Genomic DNA, 12801 nt, shown 5'->3' on the forward strand with positions numbered 1-12801 from the left:
GACTCTTTTAGCTTCTTTACCAATTCTTCCAATACCCTGGCTTTAACATATTTTCATTTTAACCTTTAGGTTCTTTGCCATCATTCCTGTTCCCTTGTTTCTAGTTGCACTGTAAGAAAACACAGAATGGTGAGCATTTTCAGCAAAAGAGAAAAATCACCCTCAAGAGCTGGTGGAGACCAAAATGGAGCCAAATTGAACATAAAGGGCTCAAAATTTTCTGTGTAACATAAATTGCAAATGTCTTTACACAGTTATGTATTCTTTTTTAGTGTAAATAACTGGCTGTTTGATTAAAGAGGGAGATTCACTCCATAAAGTGATGGAGGTGTTATAAACACTGCTTCTTTGAGTGATGCTTTGAAAAACATTGATGATTGGCAGAAGAATGACCAGAAACACTGCAAACAGAACTGTTTAGATGACGTCAAAACAAGCATTCTGCCATCCCCATCTTTCTATTTATCTCCGTTTTGATCCCTGATTATTGTTTTTAGTCTCTTGTTGTCTGTTGCTCAGATAAATTAAGCCACTGTCGCCATCTGCGATCTGGAATGCACAGCTATAAAAGTCTGAAGAGGAGCACACAGATACCATGTGTGCTTCTCACCCAAGCCAACAACTGAAGGCCAGGGATGAAGATTTAGTCAGATAGGTGAGGGGAGGAATGGTACATTTTTAGTAAAGAGGAGAAACAAAGGCTGAGTGGGTGACAGAGTAAGACATAAAGATTAAGAGAAGCCTGACATGTAGCGGTCCATGGATGCCAGAGCCGCTCAGTGTTGTAGCTTCTGAAAAGCTTCAAATGATGGCAGTTGTTTGGCCTCCTCATCAAGGTACACCAGGCCTGGGCCTCTTCCAAACACACTGATGTAAAGCTGATGAAAATTTCGACAGTGCCACACGGATGACAAAGAAGAAGGAGAGAAGGAAATGCGCCCACCTACACGAGCACATACACCTACACACCGCAGGCCTCCCTAATGAAAGCCCAAATCTGCTGTGATCTCCGAATTCATTTGGTTCATGAATTCAAGATGCAGGATGATGACATAATTGTGAAAACCTTTTACATGCAAATTGCATTGTGTCTGTGGTGATTGTGGTACTTGTGTCTGTTTGTGGGGTGTCTCATTTCCACTCTTTGTGTGTTTGATACAGGTATGAAGCAGCACGCTGACCAAGGCACTCAGTATCGTTCTGTCATTTACGCATCCAACCCCGCTCAGCGTGAGCTCGCACTGAAGACCAAAGCAGCCTTTCAGGAGGTATACACACAAACACACACATCAGGAGGTTATATTATGCCTTTATTCAAGCATGCTGTTAGATATAACTCCACCATGTGTGAGGTAAGAAAGTCACAGCAGAGCAGCCTTTGAAGAAGTGCTTGTAATTTTTTTTTCACTGCTCACTCTGGAAGTGTTACGTAAGACAAACTGGCACAACAAAACATAATTTTGTTATCAATTCCAGCAACTTTTTTTGGCCGTTAAGCAAAGCTGAGCTGTGGTTTGGAGTTGTCCCAGGTATTTAAATAACAATCCAAAGCCAGTCTCCGGGGTGGTGACCCCTGAAAGTTTGATGCTGTTTAGTTAAGAAAAACCACCTCTGTGATGCAATCGGTGACTCTCTAGGGGTGAATGGGTCAACAAAACTCATTTCTAAAGCTGTCAATGGCACACGTGCCGTCCTTTTGTTCCTCCTTCCATCCATCTGTCCCTCTGTCCATCCATTAGTCCATCTATCCGTTAGTCTCCTCGGTCCGTTGGCCTCCCCTCTTTCAAAATGGTATTCATGGAGAAGCTAGCAGGAGGTAGAGGGGAGCAAATTATCACTGTCATGGTTACTTAGGGACCCCAGAGGTCAGCAGTCATGGTCCACAGGGGCTTCCAGGTTGCTGTGGCAACAACCTCCCAACCTTGGCCTTGGGCTGGGGTCAGAGTTCAGAGAGGAGTGGCAGCTGGGACCAGGAAGGTAGATGATAGGGGGGAGGAGAGGCAAGCAAGGAGAAAGAGGAGGGCAATCAGATCAGAGGAGCATGACTGACAGGCCCATCAACTGACGGTGACCCCATCACACACCCACAATCACACAAAAACACCACCTAGGTTCAAACGATGTGCACCGTCAGAGCTGCTGTCACAACCTCCCCGTCAGATCAGGACTGGTGTTTAAACAAAGTTGTGTGAATATAAATTCACATTGGCAAACATCTTTCATAGAGTTTTCAGGTCCAGGCAGATCTAGCTAATAAAGTAATCACACCTCTCTGAAAATCAGCTGTAATTTGATAATTTGATACAAAGATATTAGATATATTGGTTGTGACTGATAAGAAGAAGACAGTTAATGGACTTTGCAATCAGGTTTTCAACCAAAAGGGACAAAATAAAGCTCTGAAAACAAGTTGGTTAACTCTTCAAAGAGATTTTTTGTCAAAAGAACATTAAAAAGCTTTGCTGTATGGTTTTGTGAGCCTTAGGCCTGGACCACATGCATATGGATATATTCCTTAACACACATTTTTCTGTCCAATTGGGCCTCTCAACCACACCAACACGGTGATTTCATCCACATAAATTGAGATTTTTGAAAACAGATAAAAAAGTGAAGAAATACAAAAATATCTGTTAAACAGCGCTGATGTTGACACAGTGACCCCAAGCGCCTTGCAACAAGTCACTGTAGCAATGGTTGCCAACAACAACAATGGCCGAAATTTACTGTGCTATTACTGTGTTTCTTTTTGCCCTCATTACAGCTCTACAAATGAATGTAATGTTGTTGATCATGATGTTGTGGATGTTCATGGAGTAACAAGTCCACCTCATCGTCCGTCAGCACAAACGACTCAATTTTATTTGTTTTTTTCACTGCTCCTTACTCCATTGACTGTTTCTTCTTCCTGTTTTTGACTGCGCATGCTCGTAACGTTCTTCTTCTGTTTTTCACATTTTGCTATTTTGAGGCGATCACTTTCAGTTTTACCTTTCGTATGGACAGAGATATTTCTGTGGTGTGGACATAGATTTTTATTTTTAAATGAGGACAACGATATCCAGTCAAAAAAATATCCATATACGTGTGGTCCAGGCCCTAAAGATGCATCGATATCAGCTTCAGTCCATTTTCCTGAAAACTTCCTAATGGACATATGTAAGAAAACCCAAACCCTAGGCTTTAAATGTTAACAGTTGAAGTAAAAGTGGAAGCAAAAAAAAGTGTATATAAGTGTAAATTAATTTGATGCTTATAAATAAATGTATCTGCTCGGAAATGAAGATGTAGGACTTATATTTAGGTTAAAAAAAATGGAAATTGATTTATATATTTTCCAAATAATATAAAAACAGAAATCTTCAGCAAAACCCTGAAAGTGTTGCAATTTGAGGAAATTATTATTTGGAATTTAAAAACCTGTCATTTAATATGTCCTCTGATGGGATTAAAGTGTAGCTTAACGTGTTTTAAAAACAACACGGTATACATGTCATGGCATGCCTGAGAGACATGTAACCACTGTGCCATAATTGCACCAAGATGAAGAAGTGCAAAAACAGCCGAGGGTTACAGCGTGTTTTTTTTCCTGTCACCTCTGTGCCAAGAAAGAGCTGAGAGCCTCGGCGCAGTTTACAGTAGACACCCATAAAAACACATACCCATTTACCAACATCCACAGGAGGAACAGCACTCATTCTCTTCCCTCCTCCACCCCTCCGACTTCGCTGCTGACACCACCGATCTGTCAACCACTTCACTGGCACCCCGGTTTCATCTGAGGGCCACTGGGACACATATCTTCTCAAAGCAGCTGACACGCGCTGAACCAAAATGGCAGCTTCCTGCCCTGAAATGGTTGCCTTTTCCGCATTGATGCTGAGTCTCAAGAACGCCAGACTCGAAAATGGTATCTCAACAGAGGAAGGGCTCGCTGTGTGTGTGTGTCCGTCTGTGTGCGGTTGTGTGTTGGAGAGAGTGCGTTTTTCATCCTAAAAGGCCAACACTCTATATCGGGAGAAGTGGGTGCATGTTCGCCAAAGTGACACGTGAGAGTGGGTGGAGGCGATCTAAGACGATCAGAGATAAGACAGGCATCACAAAATCCAGATTCCACCCCACTGCCAGCACATGACTCACACACACACACACACACACTCTCTCATGTACGTACACACACACACACACACACAGACATACATACATTTGGCACATACACGCCCAGCCCAATGAATAATTAACCCATACGAAGAGTCTCTTCTGCAGGGCTTTCAGTTTCTTAACTTCAGCATTGGGGGTGAGGCGGGGAGGGGAGGGGGTGAGACAGAAAAGCTTGTTTAAGCGCGAGAGCAGAGAGGGGGAGGAGTGAGCAGGGGGAGAGGGGAGAAGGGGGTTCTCTATAATGAAATTTGAAATTTGCAGAACATCAAAGGCTTCTGTAGCCAAGCCGCTGTGGCAGCAGAGCAGAGAGGAGGAGTGCATCTCTTTCTCTCCCTCTGTCTCCCTCCTCTTCTCTCCTCTTCTCTCTCCTTCTCTCCATCCCTCCCTCCCTCCCTGCTCAAAATTTGTCTCCCCAGAGCTGGGTGAGGGGGGTGAGAGCGAAGGGATGGGAAGAGTTGATTAGGAGGAGAGTTCAGGGTGGCAGTGGAGGATGGGTTAGAGATGGGTTAGGGTTTGAAGAGAAAAAATGGAAGAACGGGGGTTCTATATATATAAATGAGCGCGCGCATGTGTGTGTGTGTGTGTGTGACAGAGTGTGTGTGTGTGTGTGTGTGTGTGCATGTATGAACAATAGGTTTTATCAAGCCAGCCTGGAATATTGCGAGTGTACGCGCTTGCATGTGTGTGGGGCCTTGGAGGGGTGAGTGTGCCCTCTGATAAGGCATCCTAACTTAATGAGCTTGAAAGGGGGAAGGGGGGTGCACAGGGGTTCAGATGATGGTTGGAAAAAAGAGGAGGGGGATTGTTTGGGGCTATAAGTCTCGAGGAGAAGCTCAAGGGTTGTTAAAAAAAGGCGAAGCATGACGCACAAACTCGCACTCTCGTTTTGGAAAGTCTTCAAAAGTCAGATTTTTTATACTCAGTCTTATACACGACAGCCTTATAATAATTTTCATTTCTCATCCAGCTACAAGACGGTGTAGGCTGAAATATAACAGACAAGCGGTACATTTTTCATAAATAACCAATTTTAATCACCGGAAAGCAAACATCAACCCCTCAGCGAGGTGTCGACGATCTCAAAAAGCAGTTTAAATGTTTAAAGGTGATCACTTCCGTCGAGAACACCAGGATCATCCTCTGCCTTTTCCATCCTCACCTCTTCAGCTACTTGTTGTCTGCCCTGGAAAGAAAACAACAACAAAAACCAAAGTACAAAGCGTAAAAGCCTGCATCGCCTCATAGCGAGACAGAAGTGTGTGCATCCTCTCCTCTCCTCTCCAAAATGTAGGAGTGTTGACTTCCCCGCTCACAAAATGTAGGAGCGCTCGCTGAAGATTAGAGCCCAGCTAAAATGGATGCCTGACCCCGCGCTGAGAAACAGAGATCAACAGAGCAGGGCAGGGGGTAATAAAAAAAATTCGTAGTCCTCTGTGTGTGGACGGACACACGGAGGGGGCACATTCTTGAGCACACACTCAGATATTTTATGGTTTTAAATGTTTTTTAAAGGAATCCCAAAGACAGAAGAAGCAGCTTTTGTTTCCCATTTCTGTTGTATTTTTGTTCCCCCACCTTTTTTCACTCTCTTGACAGTCTCGCGTGTCTGTGCGCTACCTCTCTGTCTCTTCCTCTCCCCGTCTGCCTTCCTCCTTCGTCCTCCTCTCCATCACTCCCGCTCTGCCGCGCTCTCCCCGAGGTCATCGAGGGCAAGCATGGCGCGGAGGACTCGTCGATAAGTATCATGTCAGGCTATTTCATGTGTTCTCAGCCAGAGTTACGGTCTGTCTGGAAGCGGCACTGTACCACAGAGCAGCTCTGCTTTCTGCAGCACTCAGAGCGTATTTACATTTTGAAGATGTTGAAGAGCGGTTTTTAAAGCTTTTGTGTTCGACTGTGCACCGGCAGTGAACATTACATTAGTTTTACATATTAAAATGAGATCAGGAGTTTGTAATATTGTACAAACCATTTGATGGATTTACATTTTCACATTACAGCAGCAGGAATATTTAGACTTTCAGGGGTTTGGTACATTTAGGCACATATTTAACTTCACTTTATTCAAGCAAAGAATTAGTTTTATTCTTAATTTTATTTTGATTTTAACATCATAATTTGGAAAGACATTAAGAAAGACATTACCATCCTATGTATTTTTGTAGATCATGTGATTAAATTAAATATGCAGCTGTATTATGGATTGAAATACACAATAAATCAAGCAATTAATTCATTATTGTGAATAATGAATAATAAACTTCCATGATCTAAAAATGGAGCACTTTGACAGACGTCTTTTCTCACTTTCTGTTTTTGTTTTGGGTTTTTAAAGTATACAGAGTAAAAATTATTTATACATCCATTCAAATAGAATTAGGAAAATGAGATTTCAGTCTTGTTTAGCAATACTCTAAAATCAAGCATCACAGTCTCTACATTAAAAATCCAAACCCTTCCTCCACCTCCACTGAATTATTAGATTTACACTGTAAATCTTGTAAAACAGGCCGCGTAACTTCTGTATTTAATTATGCTAATGCCTAAAAAGCAAATTTGAATTGAGATCAAGACAGAGATGAGGGCATTAATAAAACAACAGCGCAGTGTAGACAGTGGCGTGGTTCATCGTGGTGACCACACACCAGCACCAGGAGTGGACGGAGGGATGATTACATAAATCACAGAATTGAGGTCATATCCCTCTTCAAATGTCTTCGCCATGAGTCATCGGGTGTCACCAACTCTAAGTCAACGCACATCTCTGCCCCACCACTCCGCAGCCATGGGCCTTCACTGTGAGAGAAAAAAAAACGCAGCGAAAGACAAGACAGTGGGGTTAGGAGAAGAGAAGAGGGTACATTCTCCTCCTCCTCCTCCTCCTCCACCTCCACCTCCACCTCCGCCCTCTCTCAGGGTGTCACGTCCTATTTGTGTCCTGAGGCCGTCTCTCTGGCCATGGCGATGGCAAGAGGGGCTCTCTCTCGCGCTTGGCTGGAGAGCAGGGAGGAATTGGTAGCACGAAGCGGTGCTCTGTGCTCACATGGGAGAGACGGGGAGAAAGAGAAGGAGTCAGGGAGGTAGAGAGATGCACCCGTTCAGCCATGTCTCTGACAGGGGAGTCTTTCCGACAGGCGTGAAGAAAGGAAGGGCTGACTGGGCTGAGTGAGCTCAGCCCTTAACACACACACGCACACACACGCACACATTTTCATTGCTTGAAAGGACATTGCACTGACGAACATTCTCTTGTATTAACTTTACATTAGTCATGATAAGAACATGCGTAACCCTAACGCTCATAATGATCCTAACTGAACTATGAGTCTCAAACGTAGCATCGTGTTAGTTTGCTCTGAAATGACCCGTTTGTCGTCAGATTAAATCACAGTGCGGCTGTCTGATTGGATTTTCCTCCCCGCTGTTTCACCAAAGCAGAACTGTACCCTACCAGGTTCAATACCCATGACCCCACGAGTCAGTCCTCTCACACGTTTACACATATTTTCATCATGGCTGGGATGAAGTCGTTTCCCTCCCTCAGAGGAACCAGCGTCTAACATCAGCTTGTTGACATCCTGATTTCTAGTTTGCTCTTCCCTTCTGAAATGTATCATCCTCCATCATCTGTTTTTACCTTCCCTCCATCGCTGCTGCAGTGAGCCAGAGAGTGCTAGCGTGAAGCCACATAAGGTTATACACAGTGGCGTGACGCCATGCATTCTGATTTATAGATCTAAAATGGCCGCCGTGTTGTGACTGCTGTACAGGGCTGGATGGAGAGCGAGGGACTTGTGCGGTGGAGGGGGGGGCGCATGTTTGCCCAGAATAGCAGACCTTTTCTTGGACATGTTGTTCAGTGCACATGAAGCATCCTCTGCCCTGAAGCGTTAGCTACCACAGTGGTTTGGTGATGATGAGTGATTAATTAGGCCATGATGTCCACAGCTCCACGCTTGTGTCGGCTGGTTTACCACAGTGCTGCTGGATGTAGGAAGGGGGAAAAGACGGGCTCTTCCGTGTCAGAGTACAGGCTTATTTGAAAGGTAAATATTTCCACGCGTGTTGAGGTTGGCGTTTAGCGTTGAGAGCTGTTTGGTTTGTGGATGTTTGGTCGTTCCTGCAGGGAGATTAGAGCCCTCACATTGTAGCAGCAGCCACTGAGGACTTAGAGGTCAGCTGCTGCCTCAGCCTCTCTGTGGGGCGCGGAGCTTTGATTTACTGACTCCACTGCATCACCTCCAGCACACACACACACACACACACACACACACACACACACACACACACACACACACACACACACACACACACATACACACATACACACATGCACACACACACACACACACAGCTGGTACCACACTGCCTCCATGTGGACAAAATTATAATCTACCTTCCTGCCCTTCAGTGACATGAGATTATTATATTTATACAGCCTTGTTTCTGAAGATGATCTCAAATTATCTTTCTTTAACAAAAGAATTGTGCTGTTCAAAATGTATTTCCATGCTCCTACTGGTTTAAATTAAGACACCTTTAAAAGCAAATCTTTCTTTTTAAACTTGTAAAACTGTCAAGTTTAAACGGGCAGTTGCATGAAAATTTATTCCAAACAATTTAAATGCAAAGTGATTTGATACAGTCGTTTATCTACAAGTCAGAAACTTTGTGCTCTCAGCTTTTGAGACTGAAATAACTTTTTCATGCAATTTTAGGGTCCAATTAAAAACAGATCTTAATTAAAATTGAGCAACTCTATAATTTAAGCCTGAAACTGGCTCACCAGTTGTTCTTGGAAGTGCAAAGCAATTCACTTTTATAACCATGGCTACCAGCAGAATTGAAATATAAGTGGTAGTTTTTACTGAAAAAGAAACATGATAGATTCAGATGACTCCATAGAAAATCAATGCGGGTGATTGAATGTTTCAACAGTGTAAGTTATCACTGTCATCAACATACCTACCAACATTAGACCCTGATAAAGCAAGAGAGCCACTTGCATGCTTGTTGCTGCCAAGTTGTGTTGCCAGGTCTGACATCACTGTAACAACGTATCCTACACACAACATATCCTATGAATCAGAATCAGAATTGCCTTAATTCGCTAAGTCTTAAGAGTATTTCACTCCGGTTGACCCCACTCTGTCTGTACAATTATTATAAATACACATAAATATTACAAAAATTGAAAAAACTAGAGCTTAAGTAGTAAGAAAAAAAATAAAAATTAAGATAATTATGATAATAACAAGTTTTGTACAGAAAAGAATTGAAAAATATATACACATTAGTTAAAATAAAATAAAAAAAATAAAATAAAATAGTGCACTGAAAGGGTGTCAAAGAGCTTTGCAATTTGCAAAAGAAAAAATGAACACGAAGAGTTTTTAATTGATATCAACATGATAAATCGGAGGATACCCTGGAGAAATTACAAATTGGGAGTACAGTGGAAGAACGTATAAAAAAAAAGTTTTAATCATTCTGGTCTGGATTTTAGCAAGGACGTGCCACAACTGCACTTAAGGCTCAAGTAGATCTTCTTTAACTCTGTGACACCAAACCTATCATATTTGATACATGACTTTCAAAGGCCTTGTCTCATCAACATGATAAATAGTTTCCTTAAAGACCTGCAAAAAATTTATTTTAGCCTCTTGAGGATTATCATTCCACTACAGGCTGCTGAAGTTGTGTTATGGCCCTTTTCAAAATGGCTGCTCTCATGAAATCATCCTCACCTTTTTTCAGGAAAATCATCGCTAACTTTCAAGGTCAGGTGCAGAAATAATCACATCTAAATTGTAACTTAATTTTTTAAGATAAGTATTTTTGCATTAAAACAAAGCTCATTTACATAAAACAAAATAATTTGGCTATTTTTTGTGGATTTTGTTAAATGAGCAAATAAACATCTGTTCCCCTCAAAAAATGAATTTTCTGTCTATTCTATAATGATGATGGGTCAGGGTTTTGTGGGATTAAACTTAATCAAACATTTCTTTCTGTCTAAATCATACAGTGTTTATAGTGTTGAATTGAATTGTTGGTGTTTATGTTTGTAAAATTTCTGTCAGTCTGTTTATATGTATAGTCACATTTAAACTGAGTAGACCTCAGGAAGAATAGCTGCCGTTAGACAAAGGCTAGTGGGCATCTAAATACACTTAACTAAAAGTTGAAAATAGCATGAACATCACTCTGTGAGTGAGCGTAAATGATAACTGGGCAGAGGCAGTGTATTTGGGGAAAAACAGCGCCAGAACAACATGAAAATACAACCCTGATTTTGTCATACCTCCCTTATGTTAGCTTAGCAGCCTACCTACGGTTAAGCTAGCTGACACCGACTTAAATTTAAGGACTGGGAAAAAAAGTCAGCATAATAAGGGTTTGTTACATCTCATGCAATACCTTTAACATAATGTAAACAAAGACTTTCTTTGAACGTGTGCCTGCTAACAAGCTAACAAGCTAACAATCTGCATTGAAAACATCAAGTTTGAAGTTATTTGAATTAAAGCTAACCAAAGCTCTTGAGGGAGAGGAAACTATAAACTGTGTTTGTTGATAAAGCACTTTGGCCCCGTTAGAACAGTTAAAGAGAAAGGACATACCTAGAAGCTGATATCAAGCCAGGATTGACTGTATTTAGCTTCTGTTTCATGGCACTTGTTGAACTTTGCCAATTGACGCCCCCAGAAGGCACAGCTCTCCATGCTGCACATTGTTTTCAGGTGTTCTGAGCTACATGCGAGCTACTTGTTGCCCACAGACAGTCCCAGAGCTCGACGAACTTGTTGTTTTGTCAGCTCTCAGGAGCACTGATCTAGAGAGGACTGAGTGCTTGTATTATTAGACAGAGAAAACCACTCAGCGCAGCGTGTATTTGATATATTTGTCAAAGGTGTTTAGCGTGTGTGTGTGTGTGTGTGTGTGTGTGTGTGTGTGTGTGTGTGTGTGTGTGTGTGTGTTTGCTTGAACGTGTGTGCTTTTTTTCCCTGTGTCTTTGAAGCCTTTTCTCAAGGTGTTTTAAAAGTGTTAGTATGAAAGTGTCTTAAGGAGTTCTCAAAGAGAGCGGATACCCTTTGATGCTTTGTCCCACAGAGAGAGCCACAGAGGCAAGCTGCACTACAAAAAAGGAAGAGATGCTCCTTTCTTCTGTCACTCAGTCACCCTGCTTTCACGTCGACGAGCAGAAACTCTTTACAGTATTAGTGAGAGGTATCGAAAGTTCACATCCAATACACTGCAGAATAAAACAACCATTTAAGAGGTGTGCTCGCTTTGAGGAAGTTACAGGAGGAGAAAGAAGTGCTGAATGTATGTCATGACTGAACTGGTGGGAACTGGATCTGAGGATAATGTGTTTAAATATCTCTTGCATTATTATGAAGAGGAAATCAGCTGAATTGCTGTGATTGTAGAGATTGTTCTTCAGAAACTGTTATGTGACTGTTCTGGGTTGTGTTTGTGTTTCGTTTCCAGGAGCTCACTAAAAATGGCTACGGCCCCATCACTACAGAGATCCTGGAGGGGCAGCAGTTTTACTACGCAGAGGACTACCACCAGCAGTACCTGAAGAAGGTACCCAAAGGCTACTGTGGCCTCAAAGGCACTGGCGTCACTTGTCCCAGGCCTCCTGCAAAGCAGGAACTCTAAGGGAAAGGTGGGGAGACATTTTAAAGCTTGGATCTGATTTTACCAGGCCTTAATTTTAATATTCAATCAATCACAATTAATTAACTGCACTGTTTAACATATGATTTACCAGTGCATGTATTTAAAATAAAAAAAGATAAAGATATTAATCAACTACATTATAAAACCTGTTTGCACTGAAATAAATTTCCTAAAATCAAAGAAAATTCTTTGAGCTCAGAACAAAACTTAAATTATCAAAAACATTAGCTTGGACAGTTAGCCAAGATCATTTTTAATATTGTGTCAGTTTCTATGGGGATGCAGTGGCATCAAGCCTCCACAGTGGGGCGGTGTTTCTCAAAGAAAACCAATGCAACCCTGCTGTGTTAGTGCACTTCACCTCATTTGGTGAGAAATTTTGAGACCTGGAAGCAATATGGATCTTTGTCCTCCAGATTTGGTAGATTGCAAGAATATAAACCAGCAGATGTATTATCTTTTATGAAATATTTTTATATCCCAACTGATGCTGCACAGCTAATGAACTCAGAAAAATGTTCTTCATGATCAGTAACCGACAAACACTGTGATTTTAGCTTAAATCGATGCAGTTTGATTGTATTCCAGAGGGAATAGTGTTGTTTTCCTCTGCTGCCTTCATTCCGTTACTCACCTGTCTTTGAAAACATTAAAATCAATTTTAAATCTTCTTTGTTTGTTTTTAATATATTTTGTACTTGGATGTAAATTTGCTTTTAATTATATGTCTGTTTGCACACCCACAGACTTCTCTCAAAGATAAGCCTCTGTTGCTGCCCCTTACAGCAAAAAGGGAAACACCATACTACTGCGGGACAGCAGGAATGACTCACTGTGACACACAGACACCCTTTCTAACCACTCATTTATAACAGAATGACACATTAGAGGCACTCATGTATGCAATATGATACACATTTTCTATGAATCCACTCCAGACTGCTCATAGCT

The 12801-nt window shown here is 41.9% G+C and overlaps 1 protein-coding gene across 2 annotated transcripts in view; it reads left to right on the plus strand.

Moving 5' to 3' along the window:
- The window catches only part of msrab (methionine sulfoxide reductase Ab), a 39008-nt gene extending 26527 nt beyond the window's left edge, over positions 1-12481 (plus strand). For both annotated transcript variants that reach the window (XM_074692169.1, XM_074692172.1), the window contains exons 5-6: positions 1162-1268; positions 11656-12481. In XM_074692169.1, coding sequence (XP_074548270.1) covers positions 1162-1268; positions 11656-11829 — 281 coding nt within the window. In that variant the 3' untranslated portion in view covers positions 11830-12481. The remainder of the gene's footprint in view (positions 1-1161; positions 1269-11655) is intronic.
- Positions 12482-12801: the final 320 nt, after the last annotated feature.

Source organism: Halichoeres trimaculatus, unplaced genomic scaffold (assembly GCF_033239565.1).
Source record: "Halichoeres trimaculatus isolate MK-OKI-2021-1 unplaced genomic scaffold, fHalTri1.1 fHalTri1_scaffold_17, whole genome shotgun sequence".
Taxonomy (NCBI): Eukaryota; Metazoa; Chordata; class Actinopteri; order Labriformes; family Labridae; genus Halichoeres; species Halichoeres trimaculatus.